This window comes from Apteryx mantelli, chromosome 1 (assembly GCF_036417845.1).
Source record: "Apteryx mantelli isolate bAptMan1 chromosome 1, bAptMan1.hap1, whole genome shotgun sequence".
NCBI classification, from domain to species: domain Eukaryota; kingdom Metazoa; phylum Chordata; class Aves; order Apterygiformes; family Apterygidae; genus Apteryx; species Apteryx mantelli.
The window spans coordinates 124,064,019-124,090,459 of NC_089978.1; the positions used below are offsets into that span (position 1 = coordinate 124,064,019).

The 26,441-nt window shown below is 39.8% G+C and overlaps 2 protein-coding genes across 3 annotated transcripts in view; one reads left to right on the forward strand and one right to left on the reverse strand.

Moving 5' to 3' along the window:
- The window catches only part of MYH15 (myosin heavy chain 15), a 47,935-nt gene extending 34,363 nt beyond the window's left edge, over window positions 1-13,572 (forward strand). The window contains exons 33-42 of the mRNA XM_013950028.2: window positions 247-371; window positions 2,679-2,794; window positions 4,859-5,051; window positions 5,636-5,839; window positions 6,961-7,086; window positions 8,448-8,618; window positions 9,186-9,290; window positions 10,817-10,912; window positions 11,414-11,551; window positions 13,465-13,572. Of these exons, the coding sequence (XP_013805482.1) occupies window positions 247-371; window positions 2,679-2,794; window positions 4,859-5,051; window positions 5,636-5,839; window positions 6,961-7,086; window positions 8,448-8,618; window positions 9,186-9,290; window positions 10,817-10,912; window positions 11,414-11,551; window positions 13,465-13,482 (1,292 nt within the window). The 3' untranslated portion in view covers window positions 13,483-13,572. The remainder of the gene's footprint in view (window positions 1-246; window positions 372-2,678; window positions 2,795-4,858; window positions 5,052-5,635; window positions 5,840-6,960; window positions 7,087-8,447; window positions 8,619-9,185; window positions 9,291-10,816; window positions 10,913-11,413; window positions 11,552-13,464) is intronic.
- Window positions 13,573-13,653: 81 nt separating this feature from the next.
- Window positions 13,654-25,993, reverse strand: HHLA2 (HHLA2 member of B7 family). 2 transcript variants are annotated; one of them, XM_013950050.2, is made up of 7 exons: window positions 25,824-25,993; window positions 22,471-22,567; window positions 21,149-21,469; window positions 20,466-20,645; window positions 18,433-18,726; window positions 15,692-15,786; window positions 13,654-14,277 (listed from the first exon to the last, which is right to left on the reverse strand). In XM_013950050.2, the coding sequence occupies exons 2-7, from the start codon at window positions 22,532-22,534 to the stop codon at window positions 14,248-14,250; spliced, it is 984 nt and encodes a 327-aa protein (XP_013805504.1). In that variant the 5' UTR covers window positions 22,535-22,567; window positions 25,824-25,993; the 3' UTR covers window positions 13,654-14,247. The 2 variants fall into 2 exon arrangements, with proteins under 2 accessions (XP_013805504.1, XP_013805503.1); XM_013950049.2 differs by having other exon boundaries at window positions 20,466-20,726.
- Window positions 25,994-26,441: the final 448 nt, after the last annotated feature.

Here is a 26,441-nt window from a genome sequence, read left to right on the forward strand (position 1 = left end):
TTTGCCTGCAAATCACAGACAAAAGCTGAACCTCTATAACCACTACAAAAAAGCATTTACGGGAAAGTCTGCACTTTCAAGTTGGTCAGGTAAACAAAGCTGCCGTAGTTGAAGTAAGGCAGTGCTTGTGTATAGACAAGCCCTTGAGGTAGTAATTTCAGACAGAGGTCCTGTAGTCACGCTCTGTGAATCATAGTATGTTTTGGACACTTGAATCGCTAAATCCATCCATCCTTTTTGTTTCAGAGGAGATTTCTGATCTGACCAATCAGATTAGTGAAGGAAACAAGAACTTCCATGAAATAGAAAAAATCAAGAAACAAGTTGAACAAGAAAAGTCAGAAGTTCAGCTGGCTCTAGAAGAAGCAGAGGTAAGGAAAGAAAGTTCAAAGGAAAGGGAAAGGCTGTCTTTGTCATGATTTTCCTTCCTTTCTTATCCTCTGAGCAACAGAGCAAATGTTTTGACTGTTAGCAAGTGGAACTTCTCTGCACCCAGCTCCTCCAGGCTTGCTCGCCAAAGTCTTCAAGTCACTGGTGACTATTGCAGCTTTCAGTTCTAAGACCATCAAAGGGAGGTCCTTTCAAATGGGGTGTCCTGGGGATTCTTTTTTCTTTTTTTCTTTCAGGAAGCTCAGAAATCCTCTGCCCACCTCCTGAAAATCCAGCCCTTCTCACTTGCTTCAGCTTGGAGTATTGCCAGTCTTTGAGGAAACGGGAATTGCTGAGATTGGTGGTCTTATAGTATTTTATCAGATATTTCTAATATCTAGTTTCCATCAGCAAATTCCCCACTTCTGATCTTTGAGAACAAAAACCCAGACCTCCTGATAAATTAAATAAGGTCTCAGATATTGTGTTGCATACCACAGCCAGCCTAAAATAAAAAAAAAGAGGTATCAGTCTCTGAAACCAAATGAAAATAGGTCATTTAGAAAATTTTTGACTCCCAGGGAAGTTTGGTAAAAACACTTAACATGACTGCATTAATTTGTATAGTGACAAGCATGCATATATTCCAGAGGGATGCCCCATCCCAGTTTCCAAGAAAGAAACAGTAATACAGAATTTATGACAGGCCAGCTGAAAACCCTGGCTATTTATTTAAAGGGTTAGGTTGTCAGTTTTTTGAAAGTTTGGTGCATTGCAGAGCTAAGAAGTGGTGTAGTTGTTGCTGGCTAGAAGCAAGACAGCACATAGCAAGGGATTTTTAGCAAAGACTGCATTTCATTAGAATTTACTCTAATGTTTGCTAAAATGAACATCATCCAGTGACTGGGATCTGTTAATACTTTAAATACTGTGCAAATTCTTTTGTCTGTTACAGGATGCTTTATACGTTGCAGGGATTTCATGACCAAATAAACAGGTGTCATGATCAGAGCGGAGGAAATAGCATGTCTTTTTTCCACAGCTCTGAGATGTGAAGGGTGATTATATGCTCCATCAATAAACTTCTCTCATTAGAAAGAATACATCTGTTCCTGAGGGCTCTAACAGGCACACTTTACTTTCATGAATTGTGTGGAATGCCTTCCTAAAGCTCAGGGAAATTAGAAACTAATGAAAGTAAAGTGATGATGTATCTTACTTTATCTGCGAAAGAAATAGTTTAATGCAGATTTTTTTTTCCCCTTCCTTATGAGTTTGGGTTTCTGGCAGTCACCACTGGTGACACGGTACTTCTGTGTGCTGTTCTCCTTAATACATTGGGGGTCCTTGGTGTGAAGTGTTCATGCAATTGGCCTGTAGCTGGTGCACGATAGCCAGAGATTAGCAATGTTTTTGTATAGCTTCGTCTTCAGTTACTCCATTCTGTTTCCAACATCTCTTGAGGGAAATATAGCTAAGCCTATGTGATTTTACCCTTCAGAGAGCACTTCTAAAATATATGGTGTTCAGTTCTGCTTTCCTTCCCTGTTTGATGTGAGCAGCAGTGAGCCACTGAGCTTGGTTTATGTAAAACCTGGAAGTCAGAGGCCCCATTATTTAACTAAAGACTCTTGTCACATTCCTCAGTTCTTGACCTCAGTATATGAGAAAAAATATAAGAACAAAGACATTGGAACAAATCTCCCTGGTTCCATAGAGTTTCCTTCATTTTAATTGGAAAGAGGGGAGAAAATAGTTTTGTATTTAATCATATAGAGCTGATTTCTATCATTACTTTCCTTAAAGCCATGCTGCCTAATGAGACTGTGTACACTGGAGGTGTTCAGCACTCTGTGATTTGCAGACACCTTTAGGTGCCAGTGGATGTGTGGGCCTCCTCAGCCTCTCAACAATAACCTTGTTTTAGCTTTTGCATATCCCTTAGAGCCCATGGATTTCCAGAGGGTGCCTGTGCAGGGGGGGTGCAGAGCTGGGGGCGTCTGTTGATAACAAAACCATGCTAGCAAGGCATAAGGTATTCTTGTGTGAGCTGAGGACTGTCTGACAACAGGTACTCTGAGGAGCTTGCTACTCAGTTTCCCAGCTGCCAAGTTGCATTAAAAGGCAAATAAACGCATTGTTTTGCTATATAAGCGACTCGTGTCCTTGCCTAGAGACAGGCAGAGATGAAACAGTGCTGCTGTGAACAGGAAGAAAAGTATAAAGGGATCCTCTTTGGGCAGTAGCTAGTGATGTGAAGAAAAAATGGCAATTTCTGGTCTGCAAGATTTTGGTGCTTTCTGTTTTAGGGAGCTCTGGAGCATGAAGAAAGTAAGACCCTTCGTTTTCAACTTGAACTTTCCCAACTTAAAGCAGACTTTGAAAGGAAACTGTCAGAAAAGGATGAAGAAATGGAAAATATAAGGTACTGTGCAGAAAGCAGCATGTTCTATTAAGGGGGAAATCTCAAAAGATCAGAAATTTTCTCAAGGCCCAAGCCAGCCAAATGTACCACAGGTCCTTATGCCAGGAAAAAGGAGATGCTGTCTGGGCCAGAAACCAAAACAGCTCTGGTTATTTGCCAAAGGATTGTCTACCACACTAATGTTTCACAGTTCAAATCTTCCTGTCAGTTCAGTCACTGCCAGTGTCCACATAAACCCATCATACATATCATGTAGCAGCAGTAACATACATTGACTGGCACAACCAGGGTCATAGAGCAGACCCAAAAGCCGTCAAGTCTTTGTGTCTGTAATATGGAGCCAAGCGACTCTAGCTTAGTGCCTCCTCCTAATCCCCTAGGATGATGCCTCCCAAAGGTACCACAGGCAAGAGCACCACAACTACATCAGTGGTGCTCAAACCTGTGCTATCTAAAGGCGATCTTTAACCCTGCGTTTGGTTAATTTATGCAGCTGTAGCCTCACTGATTGTGATGAGGCACTTGCAATCATGTTTACCTCCTTCGGGTAAGCAGTGAGAATTGCAGAGATGCAGAAAGTATGACTATAAAAGGAGAAGAGCTTGCAGGTGAAAGGGATAAAAGGAATAATGGAAAGTAATTAGATAACAGAAACACAACGTCTTTTGTCCCTTGTCCATCCCCTCCTCCTCCCTGTACAAACTCTTGTCTGAAGAGCTATGCTTTTTTAATATTATGCTATGATAGGCCAGATTTTTAGCCATGTCTGTCTTCAGTCTTTCAGAAAACTCGAGTTGAATTTGTCCGTGTTGCAGAGTTAATCCAAGAACCACATCATTGTTTACAGGGTAAAGGGCAGGGCAGTAGGAAATCCAAGTCCTCTTTGGCCTTTGCAGATACAAATGTTGTCATGTCCACGGTTTCATAAACAGTGTTTTGGCCAATGTTTCGCAGAATATCTTCTGACGTCCTGCAGATATCTGTATTCCAGAAATCCCAAGACAAGCCATCCTGATTAGTGCTTTGTGTCTCAGCTTTGATATCAATGTTTTACTGCTTAATTGTTCAGCAGACTGGCTGCATTGCTCCTTAGGAATCTAGGGCACAGTTCAGTGTCTTGCTGAAGCGAAAAGTCCCTCAAGGTTTTCCTTGTTGACTCAGTGAATTTCCCAGAACTCCTACACTATCAGCAGAACTTGGCCAGCAGTGAGATAAATAACTTTCACTCCATGAGTTTTACTTCGTGCTTTGAGTTACTTTCTAGTTGGAAGAAGGCAAAACTTCCATCATGGGTTTTGGAGCCTAAAATTCAGGCCTCTCTGTTCAAACTGTTACAAAGTCAGGAAAAATATGCGTCTGTCTATATCTGTCTCCATCTTTATGTTGACACTAACCTACCTTTTCAGGGGAACTAAACTGTTAATTAGAGAGAGCTTAATCTCTTCTAATTTTAGAGGTCCATAATGCAGATTTCTATTCCTGAACTATTCCTCTTCTAATTAAACATAGGAAATATGTGTTTAGATATCTAATTTAAGGTGAGATAAATGGTACCTTACAAGTGCCATTTACTATAGAGGGAGCATAGGGTGATTAGTTTGAATGTGGCTATCTACCTTCAGTTTGATTAATCCTCTTCCCTAATGCCTTCATAAAAAGGCTGAGATGTAAAACATCCCGCTAAATGACTCAGTAAATATCTTGGTAAGTGACTGCTAAGCTTTAAGTGCTTCTTGTTATGTTCAAAACTGCACTTGCTTGAGCTCATAAGAGATCTGAGATAATTCTTTGCTGTAATATTGCCAAAGGAAACAGGGGAGAAGGATGCTATAGGTGCTTACAAATCAGGAGTTAGCTGAGGGTGTGAAACACAGCAGCCAGTTAGATGGCAGTAAGACACTATTAACCAGCACTGTACATGTCATTCAGAAATATACTAGTATTTCTAGAAATGAGACACTTTCAGAAAGTAAAGTATTCTTGTGTGTGATTCTACATTCTTCTACAGGGAGGAAAATGACTCCCTTTACCTTTAATGTCCCTTTTATATTGTTCCAAAATCAGGAGAAATCAGCAGCGTGCCATAGATTCACTGCAGTCCACCCTTGATTCTGAATCCCGGAGCAGAAATGAAGCCATCCGGCTGAAGAAGAAGATGGAAGGGGACCTCAATGAGATGGAAATCCAGCTCAGCCATGCTAACAGGCATGCCGCAGAAGCAACAAAGTCTGCACGTGTCCTGCAGACACAAATAAAGGTACTCCTTTAAAGAGTAAAGACTTGCATACAAGCTCCAATCATAAAACCCCTGTAGGGGCAGAAAGCTACAGTTCGAGGTACCAAAAATCTTTTCTTGCACACTTGCAAGTCCTTCAAAAGTGGAGAGGAAGTCAGGTTGGCTGGAGTACAGGGAGCATGTGTACATTCAGCTTTGTCATCTGTTTCAACATTTGTAACAGTTAAAAAAAAAAGAAAAAAAAGAAAAAAAGCAAAGCTAAAAAGCTTTGCTAAGAGACCTCTTAAATCACCACCTGCCTCATGTCTCTCTCATGCCTATGCAGCTGCTTCTGCCTTGGGCAGAACTGCCAGCACTGACAAGTTTGAACACTCAGGTTTTTCCTCATTGCACCACATACCAGAAAAGCTATACAGTTCATAGTGTGGAGGAAGCCTTTCTCTAAGTTATCTTCTTAAAGACCTCCTGAGGTGAGCCCCATGCAACCTCTACAGTCTGGGGTTCTGTCTTGTAAGCACAGTGGCTGGAAATGGAGTTGCATGGTGCTGCTGATTTAAAAAAAAAAAAAGAAATAAAAATAAAAATAAATGGCTGCTTTGTTCTAGGAGCTTCAGGTGCAGCTGGATGACTCAGGACATGTGAATGAAGATCTGAAGGAGCAGCTGGCAGTCTCTGACAGGAGGAACACTCTTCTCCAGTCAGAGCTGGATGAGCTGAGGGCTTTGCTGGACCAGACTGAACGGGCAAGGAAGCTGGCTGAGCATGAACTGCTGGAGGCCACTGAACGTGTGAACCTGCTTCACACCCAGGTTTGCTTTCTCTGCACTCTCTCCCTCATTGGGTTTTATTGAGTCTTGTCGATTAAGCACTGACCAGTCTCTGTACAGACATGAACTCTGTTTCCCATGGCCATCATAAGTCACATGCTTCCTTACCCTCTGTTAAGGGAGAAAAAGAGGGGAGAGGAAATATCTCACTCTGCAGACATGCCACCTCATTCCTATAAAGTTAGCTGGATTTGATTCACCCAACTGCTCTAAATAAGTCCCAGAAGAAATAATGATGGAAGGTAACAAGAGTATATTGATTTATTTCCTTTCTTCGTGCTGTTAAACCACAGCTTCCTGCTTTAGCTAAGCCGTGGCCTGGATAGTGAGCCATTACTTTGGAGAACCAGCACACATGACGTTTTTGTGCAGACGATTGCACAGCTGTTTTGGTAGTCAGCAATGAAACTTGCAGAGTCTGAGTTCTCTCAATAGATATATTGTGCGGGGCAGGAAACACCCCCCAGCAAAGACCTCTCTGCTACATGATAAACCTTCATTAATGTGGGACCATCAGAAGAGAAGAAAGTTCAGAGAAGGCGCTAAGCCTTTGGGCTTGTTTAACCACTCTGTCACAATAGAGACTGCAGTTTTTACAGGGTCACAGTATAGTATATCTTGACCTGCCTGCATTTTTGCTACAAAACCAAAACTGCTTCTCACCAAATAATTGTCAGAAGGCAATGAAAATGTGCTACAGGCTGGCTGTTTTGTAATGCTTCCTGCAGCGCATTGATGAGATGGCATTTTTGTTTCAATTACCTCTTAGACTAACTGATTACGGATCATTAGTTTCCCAAGATGAACAGCCTAATTCATTCTGCTATTTCAGCCTCTTGTTTATTATTTTATGCTTTTTCAAAATCTAAATATTTACAACTTTGAGAATACCTTTAATACTCACTCAATCTGAAACTAAGCTACACAGTAAAGCCCAGTCCTTACCACATACATGGGTCTCCCTTCCCAAATATTGCTCTGTGTAATCCAGGGGCTGCAAAAATCAGTAAGCCTGGGTTTGCTGTGGTACTTAGAGAAGTTATGTATCTAATAATCATTCCTCTTCCTTTTCCACTTTTCCTTTGGGGGAAAATTAACAAAAGAACACAAGCCTAATCAATCAAAAGAAGAAGCTGGAGGGTGACATTACTCAGATGCAGAACGAAGTGGAGGAATCGATTCAGGAGTGCCGGAATGCAGAGGAAAAAGCTAAGAAAGCAATCACAGATGTAAGTGGGCTGGTTCCTTGCTCACTTTTTTTCTTGCAACCAAGTAAGCAAGCCTCAGGTCTCCATTTCTGTGCTTGTTACAAACTCGCAAACCTGATGTATCCCATGTGCTCCACAGCTATCTGGAGGTAACTGGTAAAACTACAGAATAAAACAGGGTGGAGGTAAAAAGAGAGGAAAACCTCTTCCTGATCTTTTATTTTTTTCAAGAAGGCAGATTCCACTGATCCTCAAAGTCTTAGGTTATGTCACCTTTGAATTAGGTAAATCTTATACCTGGATAGGCTGAGCTAACACTAGCCGATCTCCTGGCAGCGGTGTACATAGAAAAAGAATCTGATGGGTGAAGGAAAATTAGTGAATCCCAAATGAGGCATCCTAAAACTAGGTATCTGTTGGAAAAACATGGGGTCTAAAATCCCAGGAAGAGAGGCTGAGTGCATTCTTCTTCTAGGGAAGATATCAGTTGGGCTAGTATAGTTTCTTTTCCCACAAACCTGGAGAAATCCATGCTTTCAGAGTTCAGTCAGAGTATCACATCATACCAACAGACAGAAAGAAATGTAGAACAGGAGGTTTCCATGAGTTACATGTCTGAAGTTCTTGACAAAGCTATTCTAGTACCATGCTCTTTACTGCTTCTCAGCTGACAGTGCTATTACTGCCTGCCAGAGAGAAGACACTAGACGTCATTGATTCAGCTCCAGTCTGGGCTGTAATGTTTGCTGCCGTCCAAGGATTGCTCAGTAATGGATACAAAATCTGAAAACAGCTCTTGGTGGCAGGGACATGTGTCAAATCAGAAATGAGCTAATTGGCACCCTCGTTACGGGTCTAGCAGAAAGGTCAGGGACTGTGCAAGATATTGAAACTGAGCTTCTCATCCCAGCACAGACTGGGAAAACAGTTCTGCTCTTGTAGTTGCTCAGGCAGTGCTAGTCTATGGCTGTGCAGGGGAACTTCAGTCTGCCAGTTGTTTTAATTCACCGCCTCTGACAAGCTCCAAACTCCAAGATCAGATTCTGAGTAAGTTCTAAGTAAAATGTCTGTAGCGAACAGCACAGGTTTACTTCTAAGCATTATAAATGAGGACATTATATAGCACAGATACTGCAAAAAAAAAAAAAAGAGAGAGAGAGAAAGCTGGATCTTAAATCATAGCATTAGAATATGGAGAAGGAAAAGATCTACAGGGTTATCTGTGTGTACTGCAGTCTCTCTGGGCAGGACGCATGCACACAGAATATTCTCTGGAGCTTTGGGTACAATGAATGATCCACGTAGTAGATCTTCCTTCATTTCTTCTGAATCATAATTCAAGAGCATAATAAAGCTGCTGTAAAGTTTGGTTGATTTCTCAGGCAGCAATGATGGCTGAAGAGCTTAAAAAGGAGCAAGATACTAGTGCTCACTTGGAGAGAATGAAGAAGAACATGGAGCAGACCATTAAAGACCTCCAGAAGAGACTGGATGAAGCAGAACAAATAGCCCTGAAAGGTGGCAAGAAGCAGATCCAGAAACTGGAATCGAGGGTAAGTTTGTGATCAAAGTATGGACTGCTATCTCCTGCCTTACAGAGCTGGGACCAGGCAGGTGCCCTGGGGCCACCTGGTGAGTTCAGAGAGCCCAGTAAATTCTACTGTGAACTCTTTCCTCTGTTGCACAAAACGCAAGTGAGCAGTTCTCAGAGGCATGTTTTCCCTTCATCATCCAGTTACAAGAAGCTATTGTTGCACAGCAGATGACCAAGCCCATGACTTAAAAAAAAAAAAAAAAAAAAAAAAAAAAAGCTGGGGGAGGGAGGGGACACAAGATCTGAAAAAATAGGAAAAGTTTCTCCAATGCATGCTTCACTTAAACTTTCTTTGGCCTTCACTTCTGTATGTAGAGCATCTCGTTCCAGGTGGGCTCTCTGACTGCTGGTGCAGCTTACATACATTTATGAAAAAGCAGCACAGAAAGGCTACATTTTGATCTGTTCCTGAAATTCAGCTCTATGGAGATCCTGCAAAAACAAGCACTGCTTGAACTGTGAACTAAATTATCTGTTGCTTTAAATATATGGCATAATGGAAAGGGTTTTTTTTTTCCTTTTGCAGGTTCGTGAGCTGGAGAATGACCTTGAGAATGAACTCCGCCGTAATTCAGATGCCCAAAAAGGAGCCCGCAAGTTTGAGAGGCGCATAAAAGAGCTGACTTACCAGGTATTGTGCGGACTGCGCTAACCACTAGGTCCCTGGAAAGAAATGCATTCTCCCAGTCTGCAGCTGCATCTGTATTTCACTAAAGGACCACATTACCCAGAGTTTTCTCATTGTGGGGATTTTTAGGGATGGGAGGAACATCTCTCTAGGACAACCATTTTTTTGCCTGACCAATTGCTGCTAATGCTAGAAGGCCCGTTACTGCTGGGGTGTGCGCAGTTTCAGCACAGCGCTAATGTGGAGCAGCCTTAGATGACAACCTGCATCTTCTGCACGAGAAGAAAGAGCCCAGCTGTCTCTCAGCTGTGCTGATGTTACTAAAAGGAGTCAAAAGGATTCAGCTAACTTTTGTCCCTGGCTTGGATAGTCGACATTCCTACGTGCACTTAAGTGCTGGTGTGCCAATTTTAATGGTTAGGATCAGCCCATGTGCGTGGCTCTTCTGCAGGGATGGCAACTGACTGTGAACAGCAACAGCTGGGTGCCAATTTTAGAGGCCACTACTAAGTATCAGCTTTAGCCTCCATGTAAAATCCAAGGAAAATGGTCTGATTCCCAGTAACTCCTCCACTCGCAAATCTGAGTCAGTTGGCTTAACAAGCATGACTTCAACAAAGGGGGGAAATAAAAATGCAGCAGGGAGGTCAGCAGGGTAAATTTCTCCCCCAGACTTTTACAAATGTCCTTTCTGGTTTCTTGGTGGGGCAACCATAAGCCTGGCTCCTTGTTTCTTACCTCTAATGCATCACACAGTGCAGAACTGTCAAGTCCCAGGGCTCAGCCACCTGGTGCTGAGCAGCAAGGCCTGGGCTAAGCCTCTAGCAGGTTTGCTAACAGCTGCTGCTTGTCTTTCGGAAAAAATCTTCAGTGCAGAGCACTGATCCTCTCACTTCCAACAGCATTCTTAGGAAAATAATCCCATCCATCTGCTTAAGGAGGGTTGTTTGTTTTTTTTTTTTTTTAGTTTCCTACCTGTTATTTTACTTTGACTTTCCCACACAGAGGCTGAAGGTTGTTTTCTCAGAATACAATGCTCATGCACAAGTAGGCAGAATTAGCAGGTCCTTCCTTTTATGGACTGTGAGAGCTTAAACCTGGCTCCTTTGAACAAAAATGCCTCCAAATTTTAAAAAGAAGTAAATTAAATGCATTTTAGGCTTGCCCATCAGTCTGTTTCTCTCAATAATGATGCCTTTTGTAACAACAAGAGTGCTCCTCAACCCTGAGCAGGAACTCTGTGTATCTATGTACGTACATCTGTATGCGTGTGTGTATACAGATTTACATATGTATAAATGGGGAGGCTGCTTTTTCTTTTAGTCCTCAGCCTCCAAGTTTACACACATCCCCAACCAACCTACCTATAGATATTTTTCTCATCTATACACAGGGTGATCACAGTATGGTGTGTTTGTATTTCAAACTATACTTTTCCAAAATATATATGCCACCCATAACTACTTGACTGTGGGAGATGCTTTAGACCTTTGTACTCTATTAACGCATTCAGTGGTGTTTTGGTACAGTCAGAAGAAGATAAGAAGAATCTAGCCAGGATGCAGGATCTGATTGACAAGCTACAATTAAAAGTGAAGAGCTACAAGCACCAAGCAGAAGAAGCTGTGAGTAACTATTTGGGCTTTTTTTTCTTTGAGAAATTCATTGTCCTGTGACCACAGTCTCTAGCAGTAGAAGCTTTCGGTACAAATACACATTTTGTGTTTGTGTTTATATTTGTATAAACTATGTCTTTACACATGTATTTATAATATATAAAATATATAGCATATATGGTGATTGTATTTAAGAAAAGGTGTTCAGTTTTATCTTAAGATTGCAGTGTAATTTGCTGAGGTGGGGGGGGGAGGGAAGGGGGCCACAACTTATTCCCCTTACTAATCCCTCAGGAGGCAGGTGGAGAGCCTCCCAATTTACTTACTTAAAATGAAGAGTGCCACTGGAAACCTCAAACCTGTAAAGTGACAAACTCAGTCCTCCAAGAGGCAAGCGGTTCCTATATGGCCGTTGCCAAGTCACGTTGAGCACTTTCTGTCCTGGTTGCAATTGAGGGCTTTATTTCACATGGAGAGGAGGAAATCAGCCTCACTGTTTTCTCTCACCAGGAAGCACAAGCCAATCTGTACCTTTCCAAGTACAGAAAACAGCAACATGACCTGGATGATGCTGAAGAAAGGGCTGAAATAGCTGAATCACAAGTTAATAAGCTGAGGAGCAAGTCAAGAGATATTGGCATGAAAAAGGTATGCTTATAACATATGGCATAAATGTGACTGTTTAATACACATTAGTGCATACAATGTATGCATGAAGATCTGTTGCATCTCTTAAAATAGCATGGAGTGCAAAAAAATGTTCTTTACTGTATTTTTGTTTCAATCTACACTTTATTTTTACATTAGGGTAACTCTTTAGGAAAGCAATCTGAGGCTCATGAGAAGTGAAAGATCCATCCCCTCAGTGTTGTCATTCAACCTTTGTTGCTCAGCAGCCATACCCCAGAACTGATTTTTTTACAAGGGATATTAAAAACCTCCATCCCTTTTCCCTCTGATGATGTAAATTCCTATGTACGTGATACAGCCTGGGGATAACTGCACTAGCAGATTGCCATATACTCTAATGCTGCTCTTTCAATGAAGACGTGTTGATTTTAAGGGCCGGATGAAAAGAAAATATCAGTGATTAGCCATTTGGGTGCTGGGAAATCATTAATAATTAGAAATATATCTGTGCTGTTTTGCACTTGGGCAGAAGGGTAGTAGAGTAATATTAATGAAAATGAAAGGTGCCCAGGAACTTGGTTTGGAACTGAAAGCAAACCTTTGCTTATCTATGCTTGCTTGCCTGATGGGAACCAGGACAAGTAAGTGTGGGGCCATTACTTGTAGAAGCTGGATCATTGTTTTACCTATTTCATTTGTAAGTGTGACATAAACTCCCATGCTTAATGTCTTAGAATTTTTACAGGCGTGACAGGTCCTTAGTCAAGTCAGAGAAAAGAACCCTTTCTAAATCATTTTGTTATTTTAATCACACTGGATCTATGATCCCATCACCTCCTTTTCTCTGCTGTATCCACCATTCTGTGAGAGGAATAAAACCTCCAGTTTCTGCTTTTATATTGCATGAAGAGAATCACCTTTAACTGATATAAATGACTAGCTCCACTGACCACAGCAGATCTACATAAAACTAGTTGAAGATCTGGTGTTTCATACATTTACGTATGATGGAAGCAGTACTGCAACTGAAGCTCACAGGATGTTTTACGGCTTTTAAAAGTAAACATTTCACATATTTATTTTTTTCTGCAAATTATTGCAGTCCTACAAAACAAACAAAAACTCATATAATTTCACAAAGCCATGCCTTCACACAGATACTGAAATAGGTAAACTATGGGAGCAGCTAATTTTTTACAAGTTAGTTAAAGAGTGTAATTTACTACCTATCTCTTACTAGTACCCTGGTTCTGCCTCAAACACACAGAAGTCAGAGGAGTGGATGCCTATTTTTAATTGTCAGATAGATTTGGTGTTGCCAGACTCTTAGTTCTGGCTCATAGCAGAGTATTGCCCTGTCAGAGGATGAACTCAGTGGTACACGCAGAGGTGCCATCTCCACAGAAAAAGAACTGCGGCAGTAATGGCAGCAGCTACCAGGAAACATCCTCACATTCAGGCAGCAAATGCTATCCCAGGAGCCATGACTCATCCTCTTTGGGGATGGAAAGGCACTGAAGAGACTTTTTAAATTATTTTTAATAGTGTAGCACTTTGAAATAGCTTGTGTAATGCTACTAGTACCCGTATCCCTGGAAACTCTGGCAAGCGTGTGTTGTTCAAAGAGAACAGCATTGTACACTGTAACAGTGCTGTATAAAAGTCATCTGCTATCAAAGGGATATACATACCCTAGCACTGGGACAAGAGATCCATATTGTTGGCTGAAGTAAGACAGGAAAGGCTAGCTAGCTTCAATATAACATGCTAGGTTAGTGCTGGTCTACTTCAGATATAACTTGGTAATGCCATAGGAGCAGAAAGGTTAGGGAGCAGAAGCTTTTATCGCTCGCTTGAAAAACTTACTCTAAAACCCTCTCAATGCTTTCCTTTTTAACAGATGTATACTATCTCTCTCAACTGCATTTCAGGTTCATGAAGAGGAATAAATACCGTCCGAGTTGGCAGATATGAGAAGATGCTTCATATAATCAGCTGCACAACTGAAAGCATAATTAGGAAAAAATAGGCACTTACTTACAGAAATAAATATCAAGTGAAAATCCAAAGAAACCGTTTAGTGTATTCCATTTATTTCTTTGTATTTCTATTTTGCCTAGCCCCAAGGATCAATAAGAGATTACATTCTGCCAACTGCCCATTTCATTATGTTGGAACAAATCTTAATTGGCAGCTCTCTGACAAAATCAAAACCAAGGGTGAATCCAACCATGCTTCACAGCCTTCTGTCCTTTACGTGCAGATAGCTAAAGCAGCATAGATTAAACTTATGCAGAGGAGAGCCCTTAAAATCCATAGCCACTTGCTGCTTACATCTGTCCTGCCAGCCAGCATCTGCACAAGTTTTGTAGGACAGCAAAATAGCAAGCAGTCTCTTCCCTTTACACTGGGAAAAAAAACCCTCAAAACCGAATCTTTTTCTTCTGTGAAATTTTATTTTCTTTTTAGGATACCCAAGTCCCAATCTTTCATTCAGACTCACCACACACAAATGTCAGTTGATTTGCACATTCTTTCCGTCAGTTTCTTTGCTTGATACTGCTGCTCAGATAATTACATTTCCATTTGCTTCCGGCTGTAACTCAGCCCGGTAGGTCAAGGAAGTCTTTGTTCTTCAAGCTTCGTTTTTAGCAGCAATCTCAGGAGCATCTGTGTTTGCAGAGAGGGTTTTTCCTTTTGGTATGTCAAGGTGCTCAGATGACTTCTCTTCTTTTCTTGCAATTCTAGCCAAAGCAGAAATGTTTGTAAGAACTAGTGATGTGTAAAATTAATCTTCTGGTAGGAACAGAAAAAGACATGTTCCTTATAGAGGTAAGAGTATTTTCTGTTTCAACATTAGCTGAGTAAAAGAAGCATCCATGTAAGAGTGCAGAAACATTCCTGTTTCTTCCATCCATGCCTCCATCAGTACAACAGAACTGTGTTAACCTGTAAGCTGTTCTGCTTCCTCTGATTATGGAATGTTAAAAGTGTCAAAAAGTCCCAAGTTAAGGGAATCTTGTCTAAATTCTTTCAAGCTTTGGTGTCTAAGGTTTTTCAATGAACTGGAACAGCTGCATCTCAAAAGTTGATTAGAGTTACAACTGACTAAAAAGAAACGTGCAAGAACATGGGGGCAAAATGAGAAAAGATTGAGACTCAACCATTTTAGCGTTTGTTTGCTGATGCATATTTATCATCTCATGGTAACCACTGTAAAATGTCTCCTGAAGCTTTCCAAATTTGGGCAGTCAAAATCTTACAGCCCAGAGGAGTGCAAAGGTAGCTCTCTCTACGGTTAGGGCCATGCTGTCAACCACAGGAAGTTTTACCTTAAAAAATAAGAGCAAAAGCTGTTCTTTTTTTGTTTTGGTTTTGTTTAAGAATACTCACTATAAATGCAAAGGAAGGACAGAGAATTCTGTAAAACAGATCCAGCCTCTTACCAATGCATGAGCATGAAATCCATTGTCACGGAATAACTTGGAAGCCTAGAGGTTGAGCTCTGTTCACCACAAGCGTTTAGTGCAAAAGTAAGATGGATGAGATGGTGTGGATGGAAGAGAGGGAGTAAGGCCCAAAAGCAAATAGGTCCAAATAGCCTTGAATTCTGACCAGCTCAGGAGTTAGGCTGAGGAATGAAAAAATTTGAGGCAAAGAAATTACAGAGATATGCAAGCAGTTGTCTTTATTGCAGCATGGGAATTGGATATAATTTTTGGCCCCACTGCAGACTAGGTCTGTGCACTGTTTGAGGGTCTTTGTGTTTGGGTTTTTTTTTTTCCTTAAATAAGAGAAAATTAAACAATGTTTGATTATTTTTAAAGCAGCTTATCAAAAGATATTTGTGAAGGGTAACCAACTTTCTGATCTTTTCATAAAGCATAGGAGAACATCTGGTCAAGGGAAAGGCACGCTCACATTGTTACAACTAAAATACTATTGTGTAGAAGTACCAAGGAGGGCTTCTGGCCAAAGCAAAGAGCAAACATGAGGACAATTTTCTTATGCTTAGATATTTCTCATTTTACATTTTCAGTTTTTATTTGCATGCTTTTAAGCTATAGAAATCAAATTTATGTTTCGGTGAAACATTCAAGGTCTGAATTTCATCTTAATAGTACATTCAAAAATAACCCCCCTAATGACTGTACGTACCTTAAAGTAGCAATAGCCACAGGCTCCTATCACAGCCACTGGAATCATCACTCCTACCACAATTTTCCAGGTGGTATCTGAATTATTTGAACTTTCTTTAAAAATATAAATACCAAAGAGTTAAGTTCTTACACTGCAAAAGTAATGATGTTCGCTATTGTTCAATAAGTATATCAAGCCATGATTTTTCTTTTATTTATAATTTTAAAACTATGATTTAGGGAGAACCTCTCAGTTTCTTTTTGATGTTAATAATGCAATAATGGCCAAATTACTTGACTATAGTATAAGTAAAGACTTTAAATTGATACTTTAATGACTTAAGTGTGAATAGCTGAAAGCAGATTATTTTACTTAACTACACTGACACAGAATTCTGTATGTTCTCAGATAATATTATTTGAGGACTTCTTAATTCAAGCGGTATTTAAAAACAATTAATTGCCTGGTCTGGTAAACACTGTCTCCAGGTATAGTGCTATGTGCCATTAATAGTACTACTGATTGCCTACAGAACAACCCAGTAAGCGCTACTGAGCCTGGACCACAGATTTTATGATTTCTATTGTGAAATATTTGCAACTTTCATCTAAAACATTTCCCAACTTTATGATGCAACCATGCAGTCCAGGTGAGCACAAGAAGCAGCAGATCCTGAAGTGGTAACAGCCTCCACAGAGAAGAGCCCAGTCTAGTAGAGGTCGGTCCTATATGGTACTGAGCCCCTCATCACTCCAGCAGATTTCAACAACCTGAAACCACTCAGACTCACAGGACTCATTCCTTTATTTTCTTTTTTTTTTTTTTAAATGGACGTTTCTTCCACTTTAGGTTTCCTTTCTGCTGCTGCGTCCTTTGAAAAATTTTTTTAAAATTCTTCACTTCTCTGAAAACTCCCTATGGCTGTCCAGCCATGAAAAATTAAATTGCCAAAGCATTTAATCTAGTCATTGTTCTTAGCTTGGTTCTCTCCCCACATGCAGATGTATGCTTACATCTTGTCAGCTCTTTTGGTAGAGCTGGGACCTTCCTTTACACAAGGGAAGACCTCTGTAAATATTGCAAATCCATCTAATTTTTCCCATAAAAGTCTCCTTTACAGTATGCTTGGAAATCTTAGTGATGGTTGAGCAGCTGCTGTGCTATTACCACTATACATTATACTTATGCCCTACTGTCTATATCCACTTACCCTATGCTTTCATTCTGTGCTGCCACGAGGATGCTAATCTCTTTGATAAATGTTTTCCCAATTCCATATAATGCATTTCTGGTCCATGAGTAGAAAAATTCTGAGTGGCACAATAATTTAGCCACTAAGGAGAGGATTTATATCATCCACAGCTGCTGTAAGGTCCCTCTGCAGCGAGGGGCTAGAGAAAGGCATTTGTAAAAGACAATTCTGAACAAATTTGGACTGGAGAGCTAGCTTTCCCTTTCCTCTGTTCCCTCTCTCTCTCCAGTAAATTTACAGAGAGCCTGATGGACTGCACACCTAAGTTAGGAGCATCAGTTGGGTGTGTAACGCCTTGGGGGTGTCCTGTACCCTCTGCTTCAGAGGTACAATATTAGGTTTACAGGATAAGGAAGATGATGCTGGATTTTGAGCTGCAAGGAAGTGTCTGACAGAACAGTTTTCTTTAAAATAACTCTCCTCCTCCTTCAGATTGCATATACCCATTGCCATTTAAAATATACTACATACCAGTGAAATGTTTTAAAACATAGCCCTAATCAAGTTTGTAGACTGAAACTAAGCTATCATGGGGGGGAGGGGAGGGAACACAACAATTTGCAGTTATTATTACTTATTCTATTCCCTTTTCTGCTATGTTGCCTTTATTTTTCAAGCCATACTACTGACTTGTTTCAAATTCTCTTCTTGCTTAAAAAACTAAATGGTGAGCTCTATACCATTTTTTCTTTCAGGCTTTTAGGTGATTGCAAATAATTGCTTAAGATTCCTATGTGCTATTGGTTGAATGGTTTTCCTGTTTCTACCTTCGAACTGCCAGTTCAAGGAGGCAGCATCCCAAACAGCATACTATTTTTGAACGAATTTGTAATTTGTTTTCACTATAATTTTAAAAAGCTGAAGTAAATTTTTAATCTTCAGTAAGAATTTTCAACAGGTGGGAAATTCAATCAGCAACTCTCCTTGAAACTGGAGATAATGAAATAACTGTAGCTAAGAGTTCACAGCTGCAAATCTACTACAGCTCATAGAACTTAAGCATGCATACAAACATATGTATTTCTAAGTCTTAAAAAAAAAAAAGCTTTAAAAATATCAACAACTGTGTGTTCTCCTCAACAAGGTTTCTTCAGCAGGAAAAACTGTAGAGCAAATTTATACCACATTTTTGGGCTTCCCTGCGTGCTCCCCACTACCTTTAAAGCTCTGTATTTGCTATTAACACAGCATTTAGAAGGTGATTCTGTAAGTTGCTCTGAGCTCTCAGTTCTGAATGCAGTCAGCAGGAAATGATGGCATTCACCAGTTTTCAAACCTTTGACCATAATAAGCTGTTGATTGAAGAAATACAATCTTCCAGTCTTTAAATAAATACATTTTAGGTAACATTTTTTTCCCCTAGGACAACTCTAATACCATATCTCTTCTACCCACTTGTATCTATTGTGCAAGATGTTTTTTCTCAATATTTTACAGATTTCTGATTGACCCTCTGCATTCCCCTCACTAGCTCCCATCCTCTGATGTGGAGACAGCAGTGACTTACCAACATGCAAAGTTCTCACAATAAGTTTTGTGTAGCGAGGTGTTGAAATATTACAAAGATATTCTCCACCGTCGTTTGCAGTAAGATTACTTAACATCAGTGAAAAGTCAGCTTGGTTAATTTGAGCTCGTGGCTGGTAAGAGTGAGATGTACCATTGAAGGAGGCCAGGACTGAAATGACTGCATTTCTGTTTATTGTCCAGACAACGCTGAAACCTTCAGTGTGTGAAGAAGTGTAATCAATGTATTCACAAGGAATTGCAGTGCTATTTCCTTCCACACTGGACAGTTGCTCTGAAACAGATAATTGAAAAACCCTCAGGAATATTTTGGAAAATATTTTAAAAGCTATTTAAATTTTTCTGAAATTTAAACTGATTGATTGTACTACAATTCTAAAAACATATTTCATTATTTTGATATTGTATTCGAACATTACCGTAAGCTTCTACAAATATCTGAATTTGGATTTTTTTTTTAAGAGAGATATTAAGAAATGCAGGGGCTTTTCAGAACAAACCTACAAGAAAATTCTGATTGGTATTAGTCTCTACTTATGAAAACTGGTTTTGTTTTCATTTGACTATTTCTCTTCTAATTGGTTTCAGTTTCTGGGAGACACTAATAAAAGTGATTCAGCCTAGTCTGAATATACTGTTTAAAGCAGCATGAAATTCTAAGTGTAAGGAGTGGAGAGAAAATGCAACTAATCAGATACCTGCATACTGAAAGAACAAAGCTGTTAAAACACAGTTTGCTTTATTAAAGTAATAAAATGATTATATTTAGTTTAAAAATACTATATTTAGTTAGAAATAACTTTTAGATACAGCAGCCTTAAGTCCTTTATCTGTGCTGAACACTTACATTCAATGAATGGCTTTTAAAAAAAGAAGGGAGGGAAAGGGCAGGTAATGGGCACTAATGTCTAATGATTGTATAAAATACTAACATAGGATGAATTAATAACACAGCACAACTATCAATTTAACTGCAGGGATTTGCTGCAAAGGAAGGAAAAGCACAGAGCAGGCTGTGGTGGCTGGCAGCCCACTGGAGAGGAAACTAGTACGTTATTTTGACATGGTATACCCAGGCTTGGTTGGAGTGGGGCTGAAAGCCATTAGGGGAAAGCAAAACAAAACTGTACCCCATGCTGCTATTATCTAAGGAAAATGAAAGCAGTATATTCTCAAAGGGTTCCATTGAGACAATAGATGGATTTGCGTAAATTCAAACAAAAATGTAATAAAATGTAGCATTTTCTCTTCCAGTTCAGAAGGACAAATTAATAAGAGACATTTATAGTGCACTTGTTACCTAATATGATACCATACTTGAAACCTACCATAATTGCGCGCTATTGTAAATTAAAAACAATGTGCTTGTCTGAAAGTGTGTATATCAGATTGGGAACTGACAGAGTTCTGGGTACGTTAGGGAGAAATCAGGGCAATGGAGGCAGCCAAGCGTATCTGACAAGGGAACTGCTCTTGCATTGCTGTTGGTCCAATTAAGAAATATTTCCTAAGAGATACGTGAGGTTGAAAAGCTCCAGTTACTTACCGAACTGTATTTCCAGTGAATACCTGGGATTGCACGAGCAGGACAAAATGGGGACTTTAAATTTCACAGCGCTGCTCTTCCTTAACTAACAAATAAGCTGCTGTTTGCCCAAATCTGAACAGTGCTTGCTGCTCTTCCTTCTCTTGCTCCCTCAACACTGAACCTGGGCGCGTAAGAACGCACTTTGAGTAAAAAGAAAAAATCAAACGGTACTGAACAAACTCAGGCAAAGAATAGGGAATGGACTGAGCAAGGAACATAGGTATCTATAGCAGCAGTCAAACCTTCCCCTCCCTTGCATAACCCACATGTACACTAAGGCTTTCATGTATCTTGGCTCGGCTCAATAGAGTGCAAAGATCAATTATTATGCACCTCTCAGAACATGAAACTGAAAAGGAAAAGAAGTTCAGAAAAAAGCCAGTGATCCAGTAATGGCACAGGAAGCGACTGTAGTTCGTTCCTACCTTCCATCTTCCATTCAGCAGTCCACTCTTCATCAGCGAGGTAAATATGACACTGGTAAGAGGCAGATGTGTTTGCAATGTTCTGGACACTTCTAACAGTATAGAGAATTCCAACCCTGGTCTCCTCTGGATCTGTTTGTTGGATCAATGTGTTGCCTTGTGTCCAATTTATATGTGGCACTGGATAAGTAAGAAAGGCAGAGCACTTCAGCATCCTTTCTGTGTCTGTCTTTCGGTATTCCAGTGCATAATAAGGGAAAACTGTAAATATAAAGAAGTCCTATTACTTTCAAAATACTTTTTAATTTGAAGTGATTGGACTTTTGAAATATTATTGGGGCAAATGAACATAACTGAGAAAGAAATTTAATCTGTTTTGTTTCAGAAGACAGTATAGCATTATTTACTGTCAATGCTGGGGTTTATACTGTTCTGAGAATCCACATTATGTATTTAAAACTCACGTACGCTATCTCATTACTCTTTAGAAATCACCATGCAGTAGGTTATGAGAACAAACTCTGCACTGTGATTTTTCAACAGAGAAAATGAATTGCATGGGAACACTAGCAGGCCAAAAAGGTGCTCTGTTGGGTTGGAGAATTTCAGTTCCATGTGACAAATAATATGGTGTAATCCAAATTCTATTGGTGCAATCCAAGCAGTTTTGATGTCTTACTGACCTCTAACGTGCAGCACGACATCCTCTTCTGTTTTAGTTTGCTGTGTTCCCACATAGCAATGATAAAGGCCCCCATCAGTAAAGGTCAGGTTACTCAGTTTCAAGGAGGCATTTCCAGTACTGATGTCCTCGTGAAAAAGGAGCGTTCTGTTTCTGTAGTCCATGTCTTGGCTTCCTAGTTGATCCCTCTGGTAGTAGTAGCTGTGCACATTTTTGTCATTTTTCTTCCAGTAAATTACTACATCATTACCAGGTGGAAAAAAGCAAGGGAGGATGCAATCTCTAGAAAACTGTCCCGTTACTGTTTTCTGTTCTGTAGAACCTAAAGCACATAAATGTTACTGAATAAATTAGATTAAATCCAGTCTACATATATATTTCTGCTCCTCCTTTCCCCTGACAAAAATGCTCTGGCAAGTAGAACACTCCTACTGCTGGCTTCAACAACATGCTCTTTTAAGGATTTTCTGTAATCCTCAGCACAGGTCTCTGGGACAGGAAGGGAGGAGCAACAATGATGTCTTTACTCCACTTTATTCCACTTAGTATTATAATGCAGGGCTCTGGTCTTCGAACTTGTAATCAGTTTAAGTAGGTAAACAGACTAAACACCTATAACCTCACACACACCTATATGCAAACAAGCATGCTTTCACCTTAGCACCTGAGCTTCAAATGATTTCCAAAAGTACCACAAAAATACCACCAACATAAACCAGTTGAAGGAGTCCCCACCCTCAGGCTGCAGTTTGCCATTCACTTAAACCATCATATGGCCACATTGCAATGATCTGGGTTACAAATAAACCTCACATAGTTCCAAATGGTTGTATCATCACAAAAAAAAAAAACAGGATGCAATCGTGCAACTTCTTAAAATGGCTTCACCACCACAACTGCTGTCATGGAACTCTGTCACAGCCTCCTGGGACAGTCCGGATTGCTTTTCCTCAGCCACTTCAGTGCAAAGTGAATCAATTTACTTCAAATCATTTTCAGTATTAGCTGACAATGACCAAGCTAGCTGACTTTGTACAGAAGTGGCTGCTGAGCAGTCGCACAATGGACTCCACCAGCTGAGCCGTGTGAAGGTGACCACTAGCAGAAAGGTGGAGCACAGCCGGGGCGCTCAGTGTGTTCAATGACCACGGCCATTTGTGCAGTGACCTTCCAAACAGTCTTCTTTTGCTTCAAGAGTGCTTTACCTTAACACAGATTCATTCTTTACCATTATTACTTTAACAGTGCTTCACTTAATTCACTATCAAAAAAAAAGTAGTAGTTGTCTTATCATTTTTCATAAACAAAATGTCTAAAACCTACCCCAAACAGTAGAGCATATATGAAAGAAATAGATGAGAAGAGATGATATCTTCTGTTCTGTCATGTCTTCTTTGGTTGATAGTAGACCCACTTCTAACTGACAACATAAAAGAAGGGGAAGAAAACCTGTTTAAATGCAGGTAAAAGGCTTATGCTAATCACATAATTTTCTTCGTATAGTATTTCAAGGACTGTAGGCCTTTGTAACAGGTATTTGTTCGTAACAGTTTAGGCTTAGATTTTCAGCTGTAAGGTCTTTAAGTAATGTTATATATCTTACAATGAATGAGGATCTCTCATCATCACATAATCCCTTGCAGATTTAAAGATTCTATTTATTTTAAATGTGTTTACCCTCAGTGTTCTTATAGGGTTAGTGAACGTTAATTATCACAATTCATAAATATGACACTGAGGAAAAATGGTCAAGTGTTGTTTCCAAGAAAATGTAAGAAGTCCCTTAACAAGCCAGATTTTCCTAGTTTCTAAAATAGGCCCCTGATTACTGCAACATTTATCTTTCTGTGATGCGGAAATTTGCCTGCATTTTCAAAAATTGCAGATATAAAGAACTTTTCATGTTTTGCTCTTCACTCGATTGAAAGGGCATAGGCTGGACTTCCAAAAATGTATACACAGAAATCTAGGGTAGAAATATGCATGAGGAGGAGGAGGAGAAGAAAGAGGAGGTTCTCCCTTCAAATCTGGCTTGTCAGCTGAACGACAATAAACTGAGGAAGCTCGCACACACAGAATTAGAAATTAATAATCTTATTGTAACTGCTAGACCACACAATTCCTCCACCCAGGTGCAGTATTCTAAAATACAACATCATGGTGGAGAAATTACCCTATGAATAAAATAGCCTTAGAAGAGGCAAAGAGCTCCCCCTACTCCTTCTCCCCTCCCCAAAGGACAGCTATAGGTAGCTTTCCTAACTTACCCAGGGCACAGGTTTAGCCAAGCTTGCTAACCAGTTCTTTTAACAATAACAAACAATTTTGACTGGTGTGTTTAAGTGTATTAGTAACAGATGCAAATCTTACTTCATAAGGTATTTGCACATTGTTTCTTTTGTAGAGCTAGGCTGATTATTTTATGTAATCTCAATTTTATTTGAAAACAAAATAAGGTGGCACCAAAACATTAAACCTGAGACAGAGAAGGTGCAAGACTGAAACAAAGACTTATGATCTATAATTTTTTTAATCCATGATAGTTATGCCCAGTAATTGCTAATATCTGTCTTTGCACTGGCAAGTGGTGTGCATTATGTTTTCCTGGCCAACACATTTGCCCACTTGTCCATCATCTCCAGACTTGATTAATGCAATACATCATGCTTGATGCTTGAATTTCAGGAACTGTAGTCAATGCTAAATTCCCTTTAGCAAGCACTCTGACACATTATTAATAGAGAGCTTGTGCAGTTTGGCAGTGATGCTCTGGGAATAACACGGATCCAACAGTACCTCTGCAGTGTCTTTGTGGCCTGCATCTGGCTCGCCTGTTCTAACTGCACTCTATAATGCTGTAGTGAAATACAGAACTGGAACTCGTTCGCTGTAAATTTTCCTGTTCAGCACAAGTCTTAGCTTTGGGTTTTCCCATTGTAGTGTGTTGAGAAAAATGTTTGTCACTTTAAGTTACAGAACAGCTTCTTATAGGAATTGATTATGCTCTTAATGACCCTGAAATTTAGAAGAGAGACAGTAGCGGAGGGTAGAATAGAAGGTGAACAGGGGAAAGACCATTCAGTAAGTCCCCTAATGCCGAAACTAGGATGACATCGGATGAAATAAATACCGTGGCTAAACTGCAGAACCTGCTGCCATAGAAAGTTCTGAATGCCAAAATTCCTGTGGATTAGAAAACGATTAAGCAAAATCCCACTAGTCCTTGCCTGATTTTCATTTTTGAGCAAAAAGAACCTCTACTCTGATTCAGAAAGTCCTTCAGCCAATGACAGCTGGGAGGGGATATCAGGGAAATGTAATTCATATCTGTCACATTCTAGGTCTATATAATCATGGCTGTCAAAAGAGGAACTCTGAAAAATTCAAGTTTTTAGTTAATTTAATTCAAGGCTAAAAACTAGCTACCTGAACACTTGCCAGTTTCTTTCTTTGTACCAGAACATTAACACCATTTCACTTTCTATGCTTCTGCAGAAAATCTTGAAGATTGTAGGCTCTGGCAAATACGCTTTTCAAAATTTGGGGCCTTATAAGTATGAGGTACATGTATGCTGATATTGAGAGTCCCACTGCAAGGTACCAAAGAAACATGGTGTTCTGTTTGCTACAGACCTAACCGTCATTACCAAGAAATCATACTCTGTATGTGGCTGTATAGTGAAATGTCAATACAAAATTATTTAAAAGAACAGCACACAACTAGAATTAAGATCACTGCAGTAATGTGAGTTACTGGTGCTCTACTTTTCAGGGGATTTACTTCATATAGAACAACCACAGACTCAATTTGATGGCAGAAGCTCTGTCAGGTTTCCTGACAACAAGGCAAGACACTAAAATGCTTCTTCCAAGAACACATACAAGTAGGTCAGCCAAACAGCTGAGACAGTGCTAGGAGCAACAGGAAACTTGTTTTGGCCACTGCATGAAAAGAACATCAAAAGGCGATTTTTTTTTTTATCGGTCAGTGATCAAATCACATGCACCAGGTACTGCATCATACTATACTTTGCACTTGACCAGCACCCTGATCAGAGCATTCACTTATACAGTTACTGGGACCAATCTCTGTTTAATAAACTTTTCTCAGTCACCCACTTTTGGAGCAGCCATGCATATTGTAACATTCTCCGAACACTGCTAAACAAAAGTAAAAAGTTATTTATTCTTTAATAAAAATTACTCTGATTTATTCCTTATCAAGGTAACTTAACAACAGCACATTGCAAGTACACACACGCTCGTGAGAACTGGAAATGCAAGAGGATTTCGAATTTTATCAGCAAGCAAACAAGAAACTCAAACATGGAAAGTTTTGAAAAAACATGTTAATCGCATACTGATAAAATCCTGTACTAGCCCTAATGATACTAACTTTCCAGAGTTTTCCAATTAAATCTTCAGGAGCCATTTTAGGTAGTATCAGTCCTCTGCCTTCCCCCTGCTAAAACTCTATGACTTAAATCGTAACTGCATACTTGAGCTGTTGAGAAATGCTCCTGCAGGAAGAAGGCTCCCACATTCTAAATGTACACCTTTTTTTAGGAAGAAGACCTAAAATATTGTTTTTACCTCAATATACATGTATAGTCCCTCCCACCCATAATTTATAACATCAGAGTTGTTATAAGAAGATTTGTTTTTGTTTTTTTTACCTCTTCTGACTTCACAAGTAGCCCAAAAGTTCAGAGTCCTGTCAATTGTCAGGTGTTTCTCGGAGGCAGGGTTATAGGTTGTGTGTGTATATATATATATATATATAAAATATATATATATTCATATAAAATGAACATATAGCTTTCTCTTCCAGAATGGTGGAACTGTGTCTCTTTCCTGCTTCTCTCACAGCCACACCTACACATGCCAGATATATTTCATCTGCAAGTACATTCCAATTACACAACAGAAAGTAACTTTTTTATACCATTGCTTTTGGGGTGGAGGTATGCAGTAGTCCCAGCCCCTACTCATAAAGACTAAAGTTTCCACGCCTCTGCATTCCCTGCTTTTGCTCTTAACCACCTTTCTGCCTGGCTTAATTGAACGAGCATTTTAATAATTCCTGCAAGCTGTAAATGAGTAACAGAAGAAATTAATTATTGCCAAATATGTGGTTTCACTAGCAGCAGTGATACCACTTTGGGATTGCAACTGTGCATTATGAGAGCATAAGTGCTGTAGCCACAGTACAAAGACTGGCAATTCTTGTATTTTTATTAATGCGTAATTTACGAATCTCACTCATGGATTGAGAGGTAAATTCTGTACAGACA

Coding starts and splice junctions, on each gene's coding strand:
- HHLA2 (XM_013950049.2), bottom strand. CDS start 22,534: ATGACAGAACAGAAGATATCATCTCTTCTCATCTATTTCTTTCATATA. Junction 15,787..18,432: donor TGTGAGAACTTTGCATGTTG/GTAAGTCACTGC, acceptor ATATTTTTAAAG/AAAGTTCAAATAATTCAGAT. Junction 14,278..15,691: donor GTGGCTATTGCTACTTTAAG/GTACGTACAGTC, acceptor TGCTTTGGCTAG/AATTGCAAGAAAAGAAGAGA.